This window comes from Labeo rohita, chromosome 14, assembly GCF_022985175.1.
Source record: "Labeo rohita strain BAU-BD-2019 chromosome 14, IGBB_LRoh.1.0, whole genome shotgun sequence".
Classification (NCBI taxonomy): domain Eukaryota; kingdom Metazoa; phylum Chordata; class Actinopteri; order Cypriniformes; family Cyprinidae; genus Labeo; species Labeo rohita.
Window position 1 is genome coordinate 17,096,534 of NC_066882.1, and position 23,308 is coordinate 17,119,841.

At 36.2% G+C, this 23,308-nt stretch overlaps 1 protein-coding gene across 2 annotated transcripts in view; it reads right to left on the reverse strand.

Moving 5' to 3' along the window:
- Positions 1-6,576: 6,576 nt before the first annotated feature.
- fstl5 (follistatin-like 5) overlaps positions 6,577-23,308 on the reverse strand; it is a 149,456-nt gene continuing 132,724 nt past the window's right edge. For both annotated transcript variants that reach the window (XM_051128270.1, XM_051128271.1), the window contains exons 14-16: positions 19,576-19,683; positions 19,022-19,146; positions 6,577-8,421 (exon numbers count right to left, since the gene is read on the reverse strand). In XM_051128270.1, coding sequence (XP_050984227.1) covers positions 7,719-8,421; positions 19,022-19,146; positions 19,576-19,683 — 936 coding nt within the window. In that variant the 3' untranslated portion in view covers positions 6,577-7,718. The remainder of the gene's footprint in view (positions 8,422-19,021; positions 19,147-19,575; positions 19,684-23,308) is intronic.

Here is a 23,308-nt window from a genome sequence, read left to right on the forward strand (position 1 = left end):
ACACACAAAACCAGTGTGCCAAGAAATACGCAATGCTTGTCGCAATGTTAGAAAATCGTGAGTGAAAACAAAAGAAAACGAAAAGCTTACAGCGGCATGAGTCGTGACTGTCACGTTAGCCTGATGGGACCAAATTTCTTTTGTAAGTGATTTTAAAAGATAAGACAATACCCAGATTTGAAGACTACAATAAGATTTCACTTCTACTGTAATGAAATGTTGGTAGGCTACTAAGAGATGGATGGCCTACTTGTTATATAATTCAGATAGGCTACCTATTATTTTTGTGGTATATCAAAAAATGTATATTTTTAAATGTGATTGTTGATACATTATACCAGTATTTACCATATACTTTAAAAACAAAAATGCAATATGAAAATAATATAAGATTTTTTTTTTCTCAATAAAACACACTTTTCAAAAAGCCTTTTTCCAAAAGGTGCATCTTTAAAAAGTGGGTCATTTTATAATCAGGGTCAATACGGTAATATTACTAATTTTTAGTATGATTTTAAAACTGTATTTAACTTCACAACAATAATAAAAGAAAAAAGATGTGCTAAAGTCTGATTTTGTGGTGGCTGTACTTTAAAATTACATTATTAGTCTTAATTCAAAACTGTAACTATAGTCTTAATTCAAGTGATGAAGGATTTTGAAAAAAGTCTGACAGTAATTAGTGTTGAGTACTACTGTAAGGTTAACCCTGTCTAGTTTAAATGTTTGAAAATTATTACCACTTCATTAGACATTTATTAGAAATGTAGAAAAGTAATCAAAAAGTGATCAAATGTAATCAGTTACATTACTTTAAAAAAGTAATTGAAACAATTACACTACTTATTACTATAATTATTATTTGAAATAGAGTAACTTGTAATCTGTAACCTATTACATTTCCAAAGTAACCTTCCCAACACTGAGTGCACACTTATAATAAACAGAGTGTTATTGTCTGTTTTGGGTATCCATTTAACAGTAAAAACACATAGAAATGATATTGTTCGAATCACTTTCAAAATGATTTTTCCATCTTTTGAATGTGACTTGAAAGATGGCCCTGCTGAAAAACAACAAATACAAAACAATAGAAACCATCACAGAAATTATTAACCATTACGACTATTTCCTGTAGTGTGTTTAGATTATTAGTGGTTTTAACAAGCCTCCAACTGAAGATGACAAATTACCAGTAGAGATCAAAAAGGATCATTGCAGTTTCCATTAAAATCAAATTCCCATTATAACCAGTAAAACCATTACAAATTCTGTCATGGATTTCATTTTTTTCAGCAGGTGAACCATAGAGTGCTGCAGGGTCAATGCATTTTTGTAGGCAAAATCCTAAAGTTGATGGGATTTCAATAATGCTCCTTCATGAGTTTTAAAGCCTTTACTTGTTTTTAAAAAGGCTGTTGCTAACAGGTGGCTAAGTGGGACTACAGAGATTGTTGGGGACATTAAACATCATCATGCAGAACAGGGGTACGTTTCCCAAAGGCAACTATTGTTGCAAGTTCAGATGTTACCAATAGAGTTCAGTGGAGCTAATGCCCATAGTTACCTAACAGTGCTTTTGGGAAACACACCCCAGGTCTACAGCCTCAATGCGTAGATTAATAATCATGCTCTTGCAATCTATTCTAACTCAGTGTTCTTGGTGTGAACAGGCCTTTATGGAACTTGCCATCTTTGATATATATATATTTTTAAAGTTATATTTTTGGGCTTTTGTTACTTTATTATTCATATTGTATTATGTAGAGAGGGGAGCAGAATCAGCAAAGGACCTCAAGACGGTAATCGAACTTGGGTCGCCGTGAGCGCAGTTGTGCTGTATATGTCGGTGCACTAACCACAAAGCTATCGGTGCCAACACCATCTTTGATATTTACTTTTATCACTGTCACTGTGGTTACAGAGACTATTCACAGATATCTTCAGAACAGAAATGATACTTGACTTAAGTTATTCATCCATTCAGAGAGTATTTGAGTTGCTCCGGTAGGCTGTTGAATGAACGGGACAAATCGAGGGTCATGCCTGTGAGTCAATCCCAAACACTGACTGTGTGAATCACAGAAGTGATACAGAGCAGGAATCAACCTCTGCTACCTCTTCATCATTAAATCTCTTGAAATCTGAGTGAGCATCAAGGATGGATTACGACTGAGGCCAATGGGGCTAATGCCCAGAGACCTGTGACCACAGACGCCTTATACCTGGAAACAAAGCGCTGCAGTGCTGTACAACTGATACTGACAGAGAAATATTGCTTAAATGTGTGGCAGTAATTATTAAATACAATAAATGATCAATTAGGAATTTAAGATGAATATAAATAGCTGTGTTACATAACATAATGAATAAAAAATATGCTTAGTTGCTCTCTCTGAAGCTTCAAATCCTGGTTGAATACAATTTGCAATTTAATTAACCAAGTAGTGTGGGCGCAATTAGTTGCATTTCATTTTGCGATTTTGCTGACTTAATTAACTTGACCTGTACTCTTTGCTGCTATTGACTAAAATTCATTTCTGTGACACAAGCAGATGAGAAGCAGCAGAAGTGGGATGGGGCAGCCGACATGATAAGAGAAGTACAGCACAGAGACCTGCTTGGACAATTCCCTTTTATCAAGAAGGGCAGGTAGAACAATCCCATAAAACCACAATGAACAGAGTGTGTGTCTGTAAACTGTGTGCACCAAACGTTACGTAGCTCTGCCAATGTAAAACAACATTTACATAAACCAATTTTAAAGTTAAACTTGCTAATTAAAGCTACAATTATGGGAAGGAATCATTAAGATATTGAGTAAAGTTGCAAATGCGATAAAGATTCTAATTGCCTGTCAATGTTTTTACTGTTCATAAGCTGGAAAAAGTGTTCGAAAAGTGACTTCAACAATATTGTTCCTTTAAGTTTGTGTGGACTTTGCTATACTCAGAATTACAACACTTCTTAAAATATCGTCCTTGGCCTTTAAGGTCTTAAACTTACTCCCCTTTTAAGGGAAAGTTCTCCCAAAAATGAAAATTCTGTCATTAATTACTCACCCTATTGTCGTTCCAAACCCATAAGACCTTTGTTCATCTTCGGAACACAAATTAAGATATTTAAAAAAAAAAAAAAAGTTTACTTGTAGCTTCATAAAGTTACATTTGAACCACTGATGTCACATGAACTATTTTAACAAAGTCCTTATACTATTCTGGGCCTTGAACGTGTCAGTTGCGTTGCTGTCTATGCAGGGTCTGAAAGCGCTCAGATTTTATCATAAATATCTTAATTTGTGTTCCAAAGATGAACAAAGGATCTTACAGGTTTGCAGTGACATGAGGGTGAGGAATTAATGACAGAATTTTAATTTTTTGGGTGAACTATCCCTTTAAAAAAGCATGTTTTGTATATCCATTATTTTTCAAGCACTGCATATTTTGGGCCATTGGACGATTGTGAACATGAGTGATGGTGAACAGACTTAGAAAAGGAAGGGCATGAACATATTAAACTGTGACCACTAAATTATTCCAAAATCTCTTCAAAAATGGTTGGTGTGTGGCCTATAATGAGAGAAGGAGAGAATGGAGGAAAGATAAACGACCGGCAATAGATAATTGCAGTGCCGCCTTGGTCTCGTTCATGCAGCAACTTGTGCATTCATTTGGCATTATGAGCGAGATTGAAAAAAGAAGACTATTAACGTAATGGATCAGAGTCGCAGAGGAGGGAAGGAATACAGATAGAAGGAAGAAAGGGGAAAAGAAGACACTGGAGGCAAGAGGGAGTGGAAAGAAGGACAGAAGTCAAATCAAAGGGATAGTTCACCCAAAAATTAAAATTAGCCCATTATTTACTTACCCTCCAGGCATCCTATGTGTATATGACTTCCTTCTTTCAGACGAATTCAGTCAGAGTTATATTTAATGTTATCCTGGCATTTCCAACACTCTAAAAAATGCTGGGTTAAAAACAACCCAACTTGGGTCATCTGGCAACCCAGCGGTGGGTGAATATTGGACAGAACACATGCTGGGTTATTTTGACCCAGCTGGTTGGGTTAAATGTTTTTGGGTTATTTTTTTTTAAGTCAACTGTTGTTTAAAAGTTATTATATTGCTGGTTTAAAATGGACTGGAAAAACACGCGCAGATTTGCATTTGAGGCAACAGCAATAATCAAAAGATGTGGACAAACTGACATATGGACAAAATACAAGACAAATTTAAATTATTTTGGGAGCATAGTTTACAATATTACATACATTTAAACTCGTTTAGCAAGCATTTTAGACATAAAAAATGTAACATTTAAAAGAAGAATTTAGAATTTTAATTTTAGTGTATTCCATCATTTTTTGTAATCGCTTTTTACCAAAATAGCGCTAATTCACTGAGTTAACTGCGAATTTCAGACTGTGGCCTCGCGTTTTACTCGTAGCTGAAAGATGCCGTGACTTAAAAAACTGCCCATAAATAAACAGTACTGACATTACAGAACATATTTTAAGATTAAACTCTGTACAATAACGAATAAAATCCATTTATTTTATGCAAGGCAAAAGGTGTTGGATATCCTGCAAACAACCGCTGCTGATGCAGCTGACTGACATCTCGTCCTTATGTTGTCTTATGTAAAATAATACAATTTACAGCACAGTAAAGAGTTTAGAAATGACATAAAATGTATACAAACCTTTATTTCACTGAAGAAGTTGAAATTGGCAGCGCTGAGAGCCGCTCCCTCCTGTAGACAACTCAAAAAGTCTGCGCTCTGACTGACTGTAACTCAGCAGCTGGGTTGTTTCGTCAGAGACAGGCTTAACCCAGCACTTGGGTTAAAAAAAAATAACCCAGCACCTGGCTAAAAATATTAAAAATAACCCAATAAAATGACCCAGCAGGCTGAACCCAGCATTTGGGTTAAAAAAATAATCCAGCATTTTTTAGAGTGAAGCTTTAGAACGGCATAGACTGGTGTTTCTCTTTATCAGTCCAAAACAAGTCCAATAAAGTGCATCCACCCATAATAAAAAAGTGCCTCACATGACCCCGGGGTGCGAATAGAGGTCTCCTGTGGTGAACTGATGCATTTTTGAAAGAAAAATATCCATATTTAAAACATAAGAATCACTTTATCTAGCCTGCGCCAATTGGTCATACAACACGGAGGCAGCTCTGGGAGGATGACGTAGGACATTGGCATTGTGCATGCACCGGTGAGTCTTGCACAAACCAACGTTTGTTTACAGAGGCAAAGGAAGCAAAGTTTCCTAACTTTAGCAAAAGAAAACCAGTCTCCTCTTGGTTTTTAATCGAAACCCTCTGACAGTTTATCTTTGCAATTCCTCGTTTTGTGCTTCTAATTCGCGACCATTGTTTTGTTTTGGTCTCTCCCCTGCGCGTCTGCGTTCGTCACATCCGAAACAACGCCGGCATCCTACATAATCTGTACTACCAGTTGGCACAAGATAAACTTAAAGTGATTCTTACGTTTTAAATATGGATTATTTTCCTTACAAAAATGCATCTATTTGCTACAGGAGGCCTTTATTCACCCCCCGGAGTCCTTTTTATTATGGATGGATGCACTTTATTGGACTTGTTTTGGACTTATGAAGTGAAACACTCATCTATGCCATTCTAAAGCTTGGAAATACCAGGATAATTTTTAATATAACTCCAGTTGGATTCATCTGAAAGAAGGATGCCTGGAGGGCGAGTAAATAATGGGCTCATTTTCATTTTTGGGTTAACTATCCCTTTAAAACTATAGCTTTTCTGACATTCATGTCCTCAAATGTACCATTTGTTCCTCATTGAGTCATTTTTTTTTTTAACCAAATTGTGCCTAAAAACCAGCTTCAAGTTGCTTATTCTTTGTGTGCAATAGCATGTTTCAGCTTTATAAAGTAAGATTTAATAAATGAAGTTTGGCCGTCTAGTCAAGAATGATGTATTATTGAACTGTAAATGATGACATTCTGCTAGATAAATAACATTTAGGTTTTGAATGAATCTCTTACAGCTTTCCAGGTGAAAAGATTCATACTGAATCCATCAAATTTGTCGACGCACCAAGGCATAAATTCATGTGGATTGGGATTTCAATTCATTTTCCGGTCCATTCAACTCTTATTACCAAGACAAAACAATACCCCAAACCCTTTTTTTTTCAAAGTTATAGGCTTTATTTAACTGCCAAAATGTCAAGCATGTTTCTACATAAATAACAACCACGAGAATCAACGTACATGGCTACATGGAGCTGATGAAATCTCTGGATGTGACATCACAATGTACTTGGTCATTTGTGGAACAAAGACAGTGCAGCTCTTTTGTCTTAAAAAGAAACAAGGGGAAACCTGAACCGTTTGAAGATGGTTTTCGGCTAGCTATTGTGTTGTACAAGAATGTAGACCAACCTGCTATTTACAGAACGCAAGTAAAAGTCACTAAAAAACAAAACAGTTGGGGGAATAAGGAAAATACAGTTGATAAAAAGCTGTATGCATTTTAACAAAATATACAAAATCTAAAACTAAAACATGAAAACACATATGTTAAGTACTGTAATTTGGGGGGAAAGCTCAATTCATGCAGCCCATTGGCTGGCGTGTCAATGAAAATGCATAGACTTTGTCCATCGAGGAAATAATTCAACATCGTGAGCACACACTTGTGCTTCCTACAGACACTAAAAGATTCCTTAGTTCGTGCTCTTGTAGCATTGTGACTCTCTTAAATAAATGTTCCCCAGCTATATAACCCTTGCAATGCATAAATTATGTCTAACATCACACCACGCGACGCACCAGTTACTGAAAGCAGACTCTCAAAGCAGTGGCTGTGACTGCTGAGTCAACTAAAACTTGATTCTTTATGTGCCCTTGAAACTCTACAACCTCTCTTACTAAGATTATACAGGATCAGAACTGTCCCTAGGTATGTTATGGTTTCTAACAGACTCGTTCTCAGTTGTTCACTGATCTAACCAGTGTAGGTTTTAATTGGGGGTTCAACACAATTCACTTCACACAATTCTTGGTGTCGTCATTCTCACACCTGAAGATTTACAGTTGTCAAACACATCATTACCGATATCTCAATATCCACAGTAGGTGACAGTTTCTCAGCACGATGCCGTTTTAATAAGCTAGATATGCCTCGGGGTCTGTGGGAGTTATAAACAGGTGAAATTTAAGTGTAGCTCTAGTTTTCACACTGCGTGTGGAAAAGCCGGGGAGGATTTAATCCACAAGCTTGGGGGGAATAATTATGTTTACTTTCATTTTTTTTAGTTAGTCTTCCTTCAAGGCACTGGAAAGGATGGGCCGAATGTTTTTTGTATGTGTGTTTTAAGTGGAGATGAGGAAATACTAATCCTAAAAGATGCCAAAATAACTTTTTTCTGGATCTGTATCAGTTGATTCGATTTAATCAATCAGTCGGACAACTCTCACCTTCAAACAAAGTGATTCCTACTGACTTGCTATATTGACGCCACCTAATATTTTTGGAGAAACTACTTATTAGCTATTTGACTCGAAAACCTGTCTAGCTTATTGAAAACAAGCATTTTCCAAGTTCTCTTTTTTGAACAGTCAATTTAGTTTTAAGTTCCAAACTTGTTTTATTCTCAATCAATTAAACGGAGACCAAATTCAGTGCAACCTGTTTGTTTGTTTCCCTCTCAAGCCCCTTTAAACCGGCTTACGCCTCTCCCACCCACACCACAGTATTTCCCAAGGGGACGTCGGTGATCTCACAGTTGAGTTTATCCAGCCGCCCATCCAGTATAAACAGGGAGCTTTGAGACGGGGTCATGAGATACTGTCCGAACAGCCCGCTGCCAGTCATGACCCTGTTCTGGCGGTTCCAAGGCCACTGAGCAGCCGGCGTGGGCTGCTTTAGGCTCTTGATCATTTTGACGTTCCCGGTGCTGAGCTCCACAAAAAGAGCATCCGTCTGGCGGCCCGAGCTACCGAACACGTTATACTGGTTAGCCTCTGTGAACGAGGGCATGAAGGCCAGATCGGACAGGTGCAGGTTGGTGTGAATGTCAAAGGGTTGGCCGATCTCGCCCCGCACGGAGACGTGCTGCAAGCGCATTAGCCCGTCACGGTCGTCCACGCTCACTAAATAGTGGCCATCGGGAGAGACATAAGGTGTGCCGCTCACATCCCCATTTGGACCGATGACACTGTCTGTTACGCTATCGATGATTAATTGTGGTCGCACCGCACCTGTTGAGTCTGGCCGACAGTTGACGAAGTAGTATCCGCCCAGGTGCGTGTAGGCGAGGGATTGTGGGATGCAGTCGTACTGCTGCAGACTAATGTTTTTCACATAGGACGTGGTTTCCAAATCGATCTTATGAAGAGCTGGTTCGTTCTTGTGGAGGATGATACCAAACCTATTAAAGAAACAATATGTGTTAGAAGGCTGTATCAGAAAACATTGTTTTTGTCATGCAAAACATTCATTCGACACAACTGTTTTGTTTCTTTGTTAGAACAAGCTCACCAGGGTTTTATGGCATTCATAATCAAATCATGCTTTTTAAATAAAGCCTTCTATATTCCAATTCAATCCTTTTGAACTGATGTAGAAAAAGGGATGTCGCATTGGATGCTGAATTTTAAAAAAGCATTCATATAATTGCTGTGCATACATAGTTTTATTTTTTGTAAATAAGCCCTTCAGTATATGAAAACATGAGTTACTTTTATATTTATGATGATTAAAAAAAAATGAAATACCAAAATAAGAGGGATCATAAAAAAGGCATGTTATTTTTTATTTAGATACATACACTCCTTCAGCTCCTACAAATTATTTGGTTTTTCAGCATTTTTGTGTATTTGAAATTGAACCCTTTCCAACAATGACTGTATGATTTTGAAATCCATCTTCTCACACTGAGGACAACTGAGGGACTCATATGCAACTACAACAGAAGGTTCAAACACTCATTGATGCTCCAGAAGGAAACATGATGCATTAAGAGCCGGGGAGTGAAAACTTTTTGAATTTGAAGATCAGGGTAAATTTAACTTATTTTGTCTCCTGGGAAACATGTAAGTCCTCTGTAGCTTCTGAAGGGCAGTACTAAATAAAAAAAATATGATATTGAGGCAAAATAAGAAAAACGTACACATCTTCAATCTGTTTAAAAGTTTACACCCCTTGCTCTAAATGCATTGTTTTTCTTCTGGAGTATCAGTGAGCATTTGAACCTTCTGTAATAGTTGCTCATAAGAGTCCCTAAGTTGTCCTCAGTGTGAAAAGATGGATCTCAAAATCATACAGCCATTTCTGTATAGGTTTTAAATAAACAAAAATGCTGAAAAAACAAAGACTTTGTTGGACCTGGATGCTTTTTTCTGAAGAACAGCTGGCAGTTTAACTGTTTAAGACAAACACGGGACTCATGAACAACTATCACTAAAAAAAAAATAAAAAGTAAAAACACACACACACACACAGCTGTGGATCATTCAGGTAACAACACGGTATAAAAAATCAAGTGTATGTAAACTTTTGAACGGGGTCATTTTTTATAAATTTAACTATTATTTTCTCTTGGGACTCTAAGTAAATGTGTTTTATCATATTCAAAAATCATATTCAGGTGAGTACTAAATAAAAAATAACATGTATTTTGTATGATTTCTCTTATTTTGGTGAAATGATTAACATTTAGCAGATTCTGCAAGGTGTATGTAAACTTTTCACCTTAAATGTATAATCAATTAAATTTTATGTCAATAGTTATTCTTATATATTTTGCAATACATCATTTTATATACATTTTAATGTATACAAAATATTTGTCATAAAACATTGCGGTGGAGACAGTGCAGTACTCTATTGACATCTATATTTTGATTATTGCATTGTCTGATTTTCTGGGGAAAACATACTCTAGCAAGCATAAATAGGCATAATCAGTCAAACTAAAGATGAAATCATTTTTGTTAAAAAATTAGTCACATAACTGTTGAATTTCCTTGCAAACTGCAAATCAATAAAATTCAACACTCTCTGGGCCATTTCAACTCATGAACTGAAAGAAAGCCAGTCCATAAATTCTGACTTTTGCCCAACCCTGAAGCTCTGTAATTTTTAAGGTTTTGTATCGTTGAAATAAAGCACCAATCCCAAGTTAAAGTGTCCCTTGAACTGGATCTAACTCCACTGCGCACTTGAGTAATGTTGCCCAGAGGGCACAACGCTTGCAATTAATGAAGTGTAAGTTGCTTTGGATAAGAAGTAGCTGCCACACCGAAAGTAACAAACAAAGCTTCTGAGTGAATAAACCCAGAGCGCAGGTTCAAGTCTAATGAGGAAGATCCAAAAGCTTTAAGTGAGAGAAAAAATTCAATGTCACATCTCTGTTCATCAGTCCGTGCTAAATATCCTCTACCAGATGTCTGGTTTCATAATTGATTTCAATTAAAAAATTAATCATCCACACTTTGTCTTATCCACTGAGAACTCCAAAGAGCCCAATTATTGGCTATAAAAAAATTCTCAGAAGAACCAAGAACAAATGAAGTTGGTGAGTGAAATAAAGGATCTGACAAAGCTCAATTAAATCTGCATGCTCTCCAATCAATTCTAGCACAGACTTCAAACCCTGACATCCATCTTCTTTTATGCACTCGAGAATGTGGCCGCTGTCGACGTCTGGCCAAAAGGCCACGTCTGCCGTGGACCGATGGGACAGATTATCACCGCCCGTGATGAGCTCCATCAATTGGCAGCCGGTGTCCGTCTATTAGCTACAGGCCAGGCTGTTTTGGCCGTGACGATATGCTCGGGGCTTAATTTCTAAATTATGAGGTCCCGGAAGAAGGCCTGGCGACGGATCCGGCAACTGGGAGGCGAAATCATGGAATATGAATGTAAATGTGTGTTCAATACCCAGTCAGGCACTTCAATTGTAAATAGGATTATTTTGCTAGCAAGAAAAATTCCCTCCTGCTGAGTTAATAAAATAGGCTCTCTGTCTGTGTTAAGGGTCAAACTGACCTCAAACTACATAAAAATTAAAAAAATTTGAAATAATATGAATAATCAATAAACATGTTATTATACAATATGAGGAATTTCAAGAAACATTAGCTTATATTAATAATCAAATTTTTAAATATCAAGATGAGAAGATGCTTGGTCGACCCAAATTTTATTAGTCGCTTAGTCGCATGAAATAAAAAAAATAAATTACTGTTACTGCATAACAGATGGAGGCGCCAGTGTGGTCACTTGCTCTTAAAATACTCATATAGAAAAAGAGTAATACATTTTTCAAATCTGTAAAGACTTTATGTTTATTTGTATGCACTCACAATAACAACAAAACATCGCGCTTTTGTAAAATAATGAAAGCAGACAGGATGCGCTTTCTACCATATCGATCTCTGTGAACTTAAATTAAGAGTTAACCGAAACTCTGTGAATAATTGCCTTATACAGACATTAAAAATATATCTATAGAGAGCGAAAAAACAAGTTTGCAAGTTTGCTGACTTCATCTCTTAAGACGAAAACAAAAAAGCACTATTTTAACAATAAATTATGAAAATGTTAATGCAGCCTCCTTACTGTTTTTCCGTGACACATTCATAATCATTACTTCTGCCGGTGTGCTCTGGCAGACTGTATTTTTATTAACATCAACAAAGAATCATAAATAGTGTAATATTCCATAATTTATATCAAAGTCTTCAAAATTCAATTAAGGATCAAACTGATCTCAAATAATATATTTCATTTTATAATATTTGAAAAGCTTTCTTTTTTTATACTCTCTCATTTTTTTTTTTTTTTTTTTTTTTTACACTTGACTTTCTGTGTTTCAAAGTGTTACATTTTGATGAATTGAAAGCACTGAGGGGAGCAATTTTGGTATACACTTTCCAAATCACATGTAAGTGTCAAAAACAATGCAAATTTATCACCCTAAATGTGTAAAAGTAACAAAATTTCAAGAAAAAAAAAACAATGCAGTGTTTCTGCCCTGCTTTGAGCAATTTTCAGATCTTGCACCAAAGTTTCTTCTGCATCAAAACATATTTACTGCTGAAACTTTGCATAAACAAAATGAAAAGCCACAAAAGTTTGTTAAAAAAATTGTTGTTTACATGAGGAATAAGAGTCTTATTTGATACCAAACCAGTGTTTACAAAGCAAACGATCAAAGAAAGTCAAACGACCTTAACCAAAAAAAAAAAAAAAAGAAAAAAAAAAAAAAGTAAAACAACGATGTCGGACGATTTTGAAGTTGGAGGAGAAACTGAGATGGAGTTTTTTGCCCTATACCCTATCTTTTTGAACCAAAGTACACAGACGAAGAACTAACCGTGCACGACCTTTCCAATGTGATTACATAAGGTGTGAAGTCATAGATGTGCATCACTAGTGAACATTTGTGCAAGATGAGCATTTGTGGTTAAAAAGTACAGAAATTTTAATTTATTTTAGAAAACGACAGATTGTTTTGTCAGGTAAGACACTTATTCTTTGGCTGGGATTGTGTAGAGCCCTTTGAAGCTGCATTTAAACTGCAAATTGGACCTTTAACCCATTGGCCAGCCACCATTAAAGTCCACTATATGGAGAAAAATCCTGAAATATATTCCTCAAAAAGTTTAATTTCTTTTCGACTAAAAAAAGGACATCTTGGATGACATTAACTGTTATTAAATCAACAGGAAGTTATAATTCATGAGTGAACTAATCATTTAAATGCATTAATATACATGTATTGACATATTCACATGAAATTTGAAGTTATACTCGGCACCCCATACATTGCGTACTTTGGAATTTTGTAAAGTTTTGGTGGTAAATCCAATTCAACAAAAATATGAATTAAACAATAAAGATGGTTGCTGATAGTACTCACAAACATATCAATGATACAAACAAAACAAATTTTAGACACAAGAATTCAGCAGGGTGTAATCGAACTTGGCTATGAAAACGAACAAAAAAAAAAGAGAGCTATGGGGGTCGATACAGTGCTTTCAGCTTTGTTAAACAGATATATGTTTGATGCATCCCGTGAGGAACATGCATCACTCAATAATGATTACAAACCGGTTTTCTAGCGCTATATATAAAACATTTTTACGGAGGCATGTGATGATGTATTCCTTGGTACACCAGAAAAGACACAAGAGTCACACATCTGTTTGAGTGTGTGCACACAGCTCTGTCGTATGGATATCTGCTGCTGATTTCATTACTCTATAAAGTCACTTGCATCTACCCATGCAGTCAATATACTGTAGAGGACAGCTCTGTAATTTGATAATAAAAGACAAAACAAACAGGTGTTTTGTAACATTGTGTATACGTTGTGATTTCTGCGAGTTTGTTTATGCACTGTAGGGCAATTAATTCTTGTTGTAAATCAATGCTGTTTCCCAACAGAACCTTAGGCATTCCAAACAACCTTTCTTATGAACAAACAAAACACATTTACTCCTTTATTGCAACACTTGCATTTACAAACTCCTTCTTTCAGACCTGGAAAATATGTAATTAGCAATAGCAAAGATCTTACTGTACAATTAAAAGAAAAGAAAGAAATAAAGTTATGTATTTTTTTCTGTTGACATGTAAACATATTTGCCCACAGGCTGGTTGTGGATAAAAGCATGACAGAAAGTCAATGAATGCTGTGAATGGGACTCCTGTAGGCTGTTATTTTCCCAGTGTGAAGGTGTGTAAATGCTGAAATAATTTGACAACCTGACTAAAATGTCATATGCAGTCTCTCCCCTGTACAAATCCCTCCTCAACAGTTCACTGCCACAGGTGAAGTCAAAACATATGAGGCATTTCAAATGAGAAATGAATGAAGTAATTATTGGATCACGGATCACCAAACATTCCTCCTTACAACAGTGTTTTGTACAAATGACAGCGGCACTGTTTACCAGTCACAGATCTTACGATGTCAGCACATTACCAAAATCAATATGCTCCTGAGGATTAATTCTTATAAATTTACAAAGTACACTGAGTGCTCTGGTTGATTTATTTATTATTCTAGGGTATTCATGCGTAAAGTGTGATCCTGTCATGCCTTTCTGGTTAGATAAACACGGATATGTACAGCATCATGTACATATCAAGACTGTTTAGCTTGGGATGGTGGCAAATCCAGTTCTTTAGTTTTCAGAAGATTTTTATATTTTTGTTGTTCCAGATGCTGCCAGTAATTGTATACAATCATGGCCAAAAAAATCAGCACCCTTGCAATTCTGTCATAAAATGCAACCCTTCTCTCATAAAATTGTTGCAGTTGCAAATGTTTTAGTACTCACATGTTTCTTTCTTTCTTTTTTTTTTGCATTGGAACAACACAAAAAAGCAGAGAAGAAAAGTAAAATCTGATACAATTCCTCACAGAACCCAAAAACTGCACTAGACAAAATTATTGGCACCCTTAACGCAATATTTGGTAGCACTCCCTTTGGAAAAAATAACTGAAATCAATCGCATCCTGTAACCATGAATGAGTTTCTTACAACTCTCTACTGGAATTCTGGACCACTCTTCTTTTGCAAACTGCTCCAGGTCATTCAGATTTGAAGGATGCCTTCTCCCAACTGCTGTTTTGAGATCTCTCCACAGGTGTTCTATGGGATTCAGATCCGGACTCATTGCTGGCCATTTCAGTACTCTCCAGCGCTTTGTTTGTAACCATTTGCGAGTGCTTTTTGAAGTGTGTTTCCGGTCATTGTCCTGCTGGAAGACCCATGACCTCTGATGGAGAAGCAGCTTTCTGACACTGGCCACTACGTTGCGCCCCAAAATTCTTTGGTAATCAAGGCATCCAGTGCCAGAAGCAGCAAAGCAACCCCAAAACATCTTTGAACCTTCACCATGTTTGACTGTAGGGACTGTGTTCTTTTCTTTGAAGGCCTCATTTCTTTTTCTGTAAACAGTGCCATGATGTCCTTTACCAAAAAGCTCTACTTTTGTCTCATCTATCCACAGTGCATTCACCCAGAAGGATTGTGGTTTTGTCACATAAGTTTTGGCAAACTCCAGTCTTGCTTTTTTATGCCTTTGTGTCAGCAGTGGTGTCCTCCTGGGTCTCCTACCATAGCGTCCCTTTACATTCAGATGGCTATGTATAGTGCGAGCTGACACTGTTGTACCCCGTGTCTGCAGATCAGCTTGAATTTGTTTGAAAGTTAATCAGGGTTCTTTATCCACCATTCGAACAATCCTTTGTTGTAATTCTTCATTCATTTTGCTATTCCGTCCACGTCCAGGGAGGTTAGCTACAGTGCCATTGGCTGTAAACCTCTTGATGATATTGCACAAAGTGGACACAGGAACATTAAGATCTCTGGAGATGGACTTATAGCCTTGAGATTGTCCATGATTTTCCACATTTTTTTTCTCAAATTCACAGACAACTCTTTACACTTCTTTCTTTTCTCCATGCTCAGTGTGACACACAACACAAAGGTTGAGTCAGCTTTTCTCCATTTTAACTGGTTGGAAGTGTGATTACTATATTGCACAGACCTGTTACTTGACACAGGTGTGTCTAAATACAAATTACAGGAGCATCACATGCTTAAAAAGCAATTATTTCTTATGATTTTGACAAGGTGTCAATAATTTTGTCCAGTCCATTTTTGAGTTCTGTGTGAAATTTTATCCAGTTTGACTTTTCTTCTCTGTTTTTTTTTTTTTTTTGTGTTGTTGCAATGCGAACAAAAACAATAAGCACGTGAATACCAAAACATTTGCAATTGGAACAATTTTCTGAAAGAAGTGTTGCATTTTCTGACAGAATTGCAAGGGTGGCGATAGTTTTGGCTGTGACTGTATGTTCACTTAACATACAAATACCTTTGAGATGCAGCATGTCTGGTCTTAATCTGCGAGTCTATTTCCTTATATAATCAGTCTCTCAAACTTTATCTTATTGCCTTTAGATCAGTGACGTCATTCCTCGAGCATCTTACATAACAGCGTTTACAAAGAAACACAACGTCTCTGTCCAAAAGCTAATGTCATGTGCAAAATCCAAAGTCTTGCCAGGCCAAGATCAGAGGGCTGTAATACTTTACACTGGAGTTAACCTCTATTTCAGTATAAAGCGCTGATGTTGCACTCTGTTGACTCGGAGCACTGAAACACATTACTCCATCAGAGAGCGGACAGAACCGCTAAATGTCACCAGCCTACTGGGGCAGAGCGCCAAAAAAAAGGTGTGCATGCCCTCAACTGAATGTCCTGCAGTTTATTCAAGAAAAACGAGACTGACACGTGCTGAACTCCAGTGACAGGAACCGAATTGTGGTGCGGCACGTATCAACTAGTAAATATTAGGGTGAAAGCAAACAGCTGGGTTCAGTGACTCGTCTATGAAGAGAGTGTGTATTTTGTGAGTGTGTGTGTGGCATGCGCGTAAGCCGTATTATCTCAGGCCTCGGAAGGATTGAAAATTAAACTGGTCTTTGTGCATTACGCTGTATCCTCCAGATGAACTCTCTATTGTGGGACTAAGATCATGTATTTTAACAAAAGCTAGTCAATAGCTGTGCTGAGGCTTTGCAATTGAACTGCAATAGTACATGTTTATTCTCTAACACATTTACATAGCCACTAAATTGATACAAATTCTTTGACTTTTTTTCTCAGAATTGTGAGACAGAAACTTGCAATTGCGAGTTATAAAGTCAGAACTGCATGATATAAACTCATAATTCTGACTTTTTTTCTCAGAATTGCAAGATATAAATTCGTGAGTTACTTGTGAGTTATAAACTGCGAAAAAACTATATTCTCAGAATTGCAAAGTTTATATCTCACAATTCTTACTCAATAGTTCGCAATTGTTTGTTGTAAAGTTAGAATTGTAAAATATAAATTTGCAATTCTGAGAAAAAGTCAAAATTGTGAGTTAATATCTAATATCTTAATATCTTAATACTTCTCATAATTTATTTCTCATAATTTATTTTTTAGAATTGCGAGTTATTTCTCACAATTCTGACCACAACTTGCTACTGCTAGCTTATATCACTCAATTCTTAAAAAAAAATTCAGATTTTCCAGTTTATATCTTGCAATTCTGACTTTATAACTTACACTTTTCCAGTTTATTAATTCAGAAAAAAAGTCAGAATTGCGAATTTGTATTATGCAATTTTGAGAAAAAACTCAGAATTGTGAGATGTAAACTCGCAATTACAAGAAAAAGTCAGACTTATGAGATAAAAAGTCAGAATTACCTATTTTTGTTTTTTTATTCAGTGGTGGAAACGGGCTTCCATAGAAAACACTACAGTAAGGGACTATTTAAACTGCAAAAAGATGTTTCTACATAGATAAGTAAACTGCATAGATGCTATTAGCATTTCAGCGCTGCAAATAAACTCTCAGTTATGATCATTTGACTGGATAGCCTTGTTAAAAAGTTTTGAATATGGTTTGATTTAATTAGAAACTATGGCTCTGATCCAAAACCTAGTGAGCAGCATAAGCAGACATTATAGATGTGCTGGTAACATAAAAGCTATTGAAATAAGTGAATTAAAGCTCCCATAAAACTAAATAGAATGGAAAATCAGATTTCTGAGAAATACCATTCATTTTCTTCATAGGGGTATTGATTTTTAACAATAACTTACAAACAGTTAAAGACAGACTTATTGTAAGCTACAAGGCTGTTGATCAATGGTATATGCTTACATTAAATCCACATCTTATATCCCTGTATTAAAGGATTAGTTCATGTCTGAATTAAAATGTCCTGATAATTTACTCACTCCCATCCAAGATGTTCATGTCTGTCTTTTAAAAAGAAATTAAGGTTTAAAAAATTATTACGATTTTTCTCCACATAGTGGACTTCAATAGTGGCCAATGGGTTGAAAGTCCAAATTGCAGTTTCAATGCAGCTTCAAAGGACACGATCCCAGGCAAGGAATAAGGGTCTTATCTAGTGAAACAATCTGTCTTTTTCTAAATTTATAATTTTTTTTTTTTTTTTTTTAATGACTGATCGTTTCACTAGACAAGACCCTTATTCCTCGGCTGGGATTGTGTAGAGCCCTTTGAAGCTGCATTGAAACCTCAGTTTGAACCTTTAACCTGTTGGCCACCATTTAAGTCCACTATATAATTTCTTTTTGTCTGAAGACAGAAAGACATGAACATCTTGGATGACATAGGGGTGAGTAAATTATCAGGAAATATCTGCAAGTACAGTCTTGTACTTTTGTCTTTTTGTCCGATTTTCATATACTTCTCTACTTCAAATTGCTTGTAATGTTGTGATTCACCTTGCAACTGTTAGGTTTGGCTCAAAAAATACTTCTGGAACCAAGGCTGCTGAGAAAGTGGGCTGGCACTGTTGCAATCTATAGAGCATTCTCACTCAGGATGCTGCGTACGTAGGCAGCGAACAGCAAGATTTTGGAACAGAGCATAAGACATCTTTACGACCATCACATTTGTAATTTTTATGTGAACATTTTGGATTGTTTGCCACTCTTGTCTTCAGCAGTGTGACTTGCTCTCTCAACGAAGAGAACAAGTAAATCTCTCTAGTGTTTGGAATTGAGTCATTATTTTTTTTGTATTAGCACGACATGATAGCGTAAGTAAACATCCATCTGCCAGCAGGGGACAATAAGAGGATCAGGGCATGCTCAGTAATCTTCAACTCAGATTTTAATCAATTCAAATGAGATTTCCATATCCACGCAACATCTCCTGGTCTGTTTATTCAGGGTTTAGACTCACATTTCCCCCTCGACTACCTCTAAATCTACTTTCTTATGTGAGTGACTATGAATGCGCAAAATGGTTTATTAAGATCTAAATGTCAGTCCACAAATGCAATTTACACACTATCCAGAACTAGAGCTGTTTTCTCTGGAGTTCTTATCACTTTTAGTACGTGTCCAGACATCGCTCATACAATATATATACTGTATATATATGGTGGGAGTCTTTCTCTCTTTTACCTGATGTGGTTGATGGTAAGGCTTATGGGAGGAATGAAGAAATCCTCCACCCTGTCGAAACGATGGCCAACTGGCTGTGTGTGGATGGTGTGGTGGGACGTGCTTCCACTGGCTTGGCTTATCACCTGATGTATGGAAGAGTCACAATAGGAACATGAGCGATGCAATTTAATTTTGGGCTTTCATATACAGAAACACACACAAGAGGGAGATTTGTGAAAGTGTATGATAACACTAAGTCAGATTTCCCCTTGTACTCAATGTATTCTGTCTGTGATTAACCAAAGCTATGCATTATGGGGGATGAGACTGTGCCAATTATGCGATGTAGAACCCCACTGAGACCCCTCGCTATGCTGTTCAATTTTACATCACTTGGGAATGCTCTAAAAATGTCAACTAAAATCATCAAAACACACACTCTGCGGGGCCAACTCATATACTTGAATAATCAGATGAGAGAAGTAGTTAGGCAGAACATCCCAGTACTCTTGCTGAAGAGGCATCAGGTGGTGATTAGCACTTGGTGATGAATCTGGAGTGATTTGACTTACCTGGAGGGTTGGAAAGTTTTTCTCGAGATCTCCCCAGCTCAGGATCCACACCTGGTCATGGGACTTGTCATAGTGGAGCTTTACTGGAACTCGGTCGGTGCTCACAGTCTGTTGACAACAACAGATTAATGGTTTCCATTTGCTCAGATAATGTAGTTACACTTAATAAAGGAAAATGTACTTCAGCAAGGTTGCAATAAATTGAAAAAGTGACAGTATAGACTTTTACTTTAATCAAACTGAAACTAAAACCTTCTATTATTCACAGAATCCTGAAAGATCATGTAACTGCTGAAAATTCAGATTTGCCATCACAGGAATAAATTATTATTATTAAATGCATTAAAATAGAAAACAGTCATTTTAAATCACAAAAATATTTCACAAATACTATCTTATAGCCTTGGTGAGCATATGAAACTTCTTTTAAAACATAAAAAATATATACAGGTATATTCATATGTACACATTTACTCATATAATATACATTTTCATAGTCAGTTCACTATTTTCGCTGTTGAATAAAAGATAAAAAAAGGTTATTGTGATGTTTTATCTCACAATGCTGACCTTTTCTCAGAATTGTGATATAAACTCACAATTGCAAATTATAAAATCAGAATTGCGAGATTTAAACTCGCACTTCTGAGAACTGAAATCAGAATTGCGATATAAACTCATAATTCTGACTTTTTCTCAAAATTGTGATATAAATTTATAATTGCGAGTTATAAAATCAGAATTGCAAGATATAAAGTCACAATTCTGACTCTTTCTCAAAATTGTGATATAAACTCACAATTCTCACAAAAACTTTTTCCGCAGATGCAGTTGTATCTAGCAATTCTGACTTTTTTTTTCTTGCAATTCTCAGAACTGTGGTATAAACTTACAACTGCAAGAAATAAAGTCAGAATTGCAAGATAAAAAGTCACAATTCTGATTTTATTTCTCGCAAATGCAAGGTTTTATCTTGCAATTCTGACATTTTTTCTTGCAGTTCTGACTTTTTTCTCAAAATTGTGAGATGTAAAGTCAAATTTTGAGGGAAAAAGACGTTCTCAGAATTGCAAATTTATATCTCACAATTCTTAACTCGCAAATGTGTGTTATAAAGTCAGAATAGCGAGATATAAACTTCTAGTTCTGAGAATTTTTTTCTGAGTTTGATTCTGAGTTTTTTTCTCAGAATTACGCGTTTATATCTCACAATTCTAAAAAAAAAAAAGTCAGAATTGCAAAAATTGTAATTACCTTTTTTATTATTATTATTATTTTTTTTTTTTTTTCAGTGGTGGAAAAGGGCTTCCTAGTTCACTTATAAATGGCATACATCGAAATAGAAAGATGCTACAAGGTATTCATCATTAAGTGGAGTAAAATTTTAATTATCTCATGCTAGGCACAACTAAGACAGACGCTTCAGCATTTTTGCTTCTGGTCAGAAGAGTCTCTTTGAAAAATGGATCAATTTTCCACATTGTTTGCTTCTCAACCGTCCCTGTGAGAATTCACTGAAATCACTGGAACTCATTATGTTAATTCATGAAGCAGATTCCCACCCATGCTTTTTAACATTCTACAAAAATCACAATAAAAGTTTACAAGTCCACCAAAGCAACTATCCGTGACAGAAAGAACACGTGTCGCTCCCAAAAGCACAGCTGTATGGTTTTTTTTTGCACATGGAGAGTTTGGTTATGGGTGTGCATTTTAAATGGAGTGCTGACAGTAACAATAGCTCAGCCCGTTTGTAATAATAGCTTTGCATCCATATCCATTCTCTGTCACCTGGCTTGAGATATTCCACTGGGAAACAAATGATTCATTTTGTGCAGTGATAGCCTTACTGTGCAATTTTCACACCTCATTGTGCTTACATGGATGCGCACGAATATGAAAAAAAAATGTTCATTTGCACATTGAGCATTGCAAAAATGATTACACTCGCTTTCTCAGTGGGACGGACATTTTTTTTTCTTTAGAATGTCTCTAACTTCAGATAAGTGTATTCATCTGATGCTGCATTCGCTGTTAAGTCCTCCACAATGTGAGCATTTGCACAGCTTGTTTCGACAACACACGGCATTAAAAGAAAAGAAGAGAGAACTAGTGTTTGTGTGTAGCTATGATGGAGGAGGACGATTGTTGTCTTCAGCATCAATCTCCATGTGTGCAATAATCTGTGGGAGCAGATGTGCACGTTGAATTTTTAGCCCAGCACATCCCTCCCTCCTTACGAGGATTAGACTAAATAATAGAAACTCTTCAGTACAGATAAACAAATTCTCACCACTATCTTTAGCAGTTGTGTACAAAGAAAAAAAGGTTTGATGAACTTCTGAACCCTCAGACTCAAACTATCCTTAGACAAATATTAGATTCTTCTCTATGTTTCTCAGTTTCTAAAAGATCAGGTGGCTAATTAGCACTTGCTAATCTGAGGTAATGAAAACCAAACTCCCAGGTGATTAAATGATCCCAAGTGTGACCCTTGCCAGCACATTATGAGGCATCATGGAATACCCAAGTGAGGCCTGGCATGGAGAAGTTTTCTGGCACTCATCTGGACATACACTCTGAAACAAAGCCGCTTATCAGCCTGGAACATCAGCCGCTTCCTCCAACTCATTTCTACATTAGATACACAACAACCTAAAGCTAAACAATCCAGATGACAAATTACTAAAAGTCATAGACAGTATCTATTTCTCAACAATTAAATTAATAATTCACATCATTTACTCACTCATGTTTTTTCAATCCTGACTGACTTTCCTTTGTCTATGTAACACAAAAAGTTTCTCATGTTGAAGTCAAACATTTTTTAAATATTCATATTTAGTGCTATTTTTCGTAGTTTTAGTAATTTCAGTACTTGAACTTCAATGTAGTTTCCAGCAACATCTTTTTATTTAGTTTTAATTTAACAGTCACAACACTGCCTAGTGCCCTAGTGTATTCATAAGAAAGTTGCCAATGTTTTATTGACAAATGTTTTATTAACAAAACTTTGTTTTGGGTAATATCTTTTCAACAATTCAGTCAACATTTTGCGTGCTGGTTTGGAGCTACTTGAGGGAATTACTCAAACAACAGATTATCGAGTGCCCGTGGCAGAAAAAATGGCTTAGATGTTGTGGAAATGAAGAATAAACATGTTAAATAAACACTAAAATATGCAAACTAGAACTACAATTTGAAGATTATGAATTATGCTGTAAACATCGCACATTAAATATATTAAAGGATTAGTTCGCTCATGAATTAAAATATCCTGATAATTTACTCACCCCAAATCTTTTTTTCTTCAGTCGAAAAGAAATTAAGGTTTTTGAGGAAAACATTCCAGGATTTTTCTCCATATAGTGGACATTAGTGGGGATCAATGGGATGAAGGTCCAAATTGCAGTTTCAGTGGAGCTTCAAAGGGCTCTACATGATCCCAGCCGAGGAATAAGGGTCTTATCTAGTGAAAAGATCGGTCATTTTCTAAAAAAAAAAAAAATCTAATTTATATACTTTTTAACCAGAAATGCTCATCTAGCTCTGCAATGTGCATCTACGATTTCATGCACTATGTAATCATGTTGGAAAGGTCACACGTGGTTAGTTCTTCTTCTGTGTACTCCTGTTCAAAAGGTAAGGTAGGGTGAAAAACTCCATCTCATTTTCTCCTCCAACTTCAAAATTGTCCAACATCATTGTTTTACCTTTTGTTTGACTTTCTTTG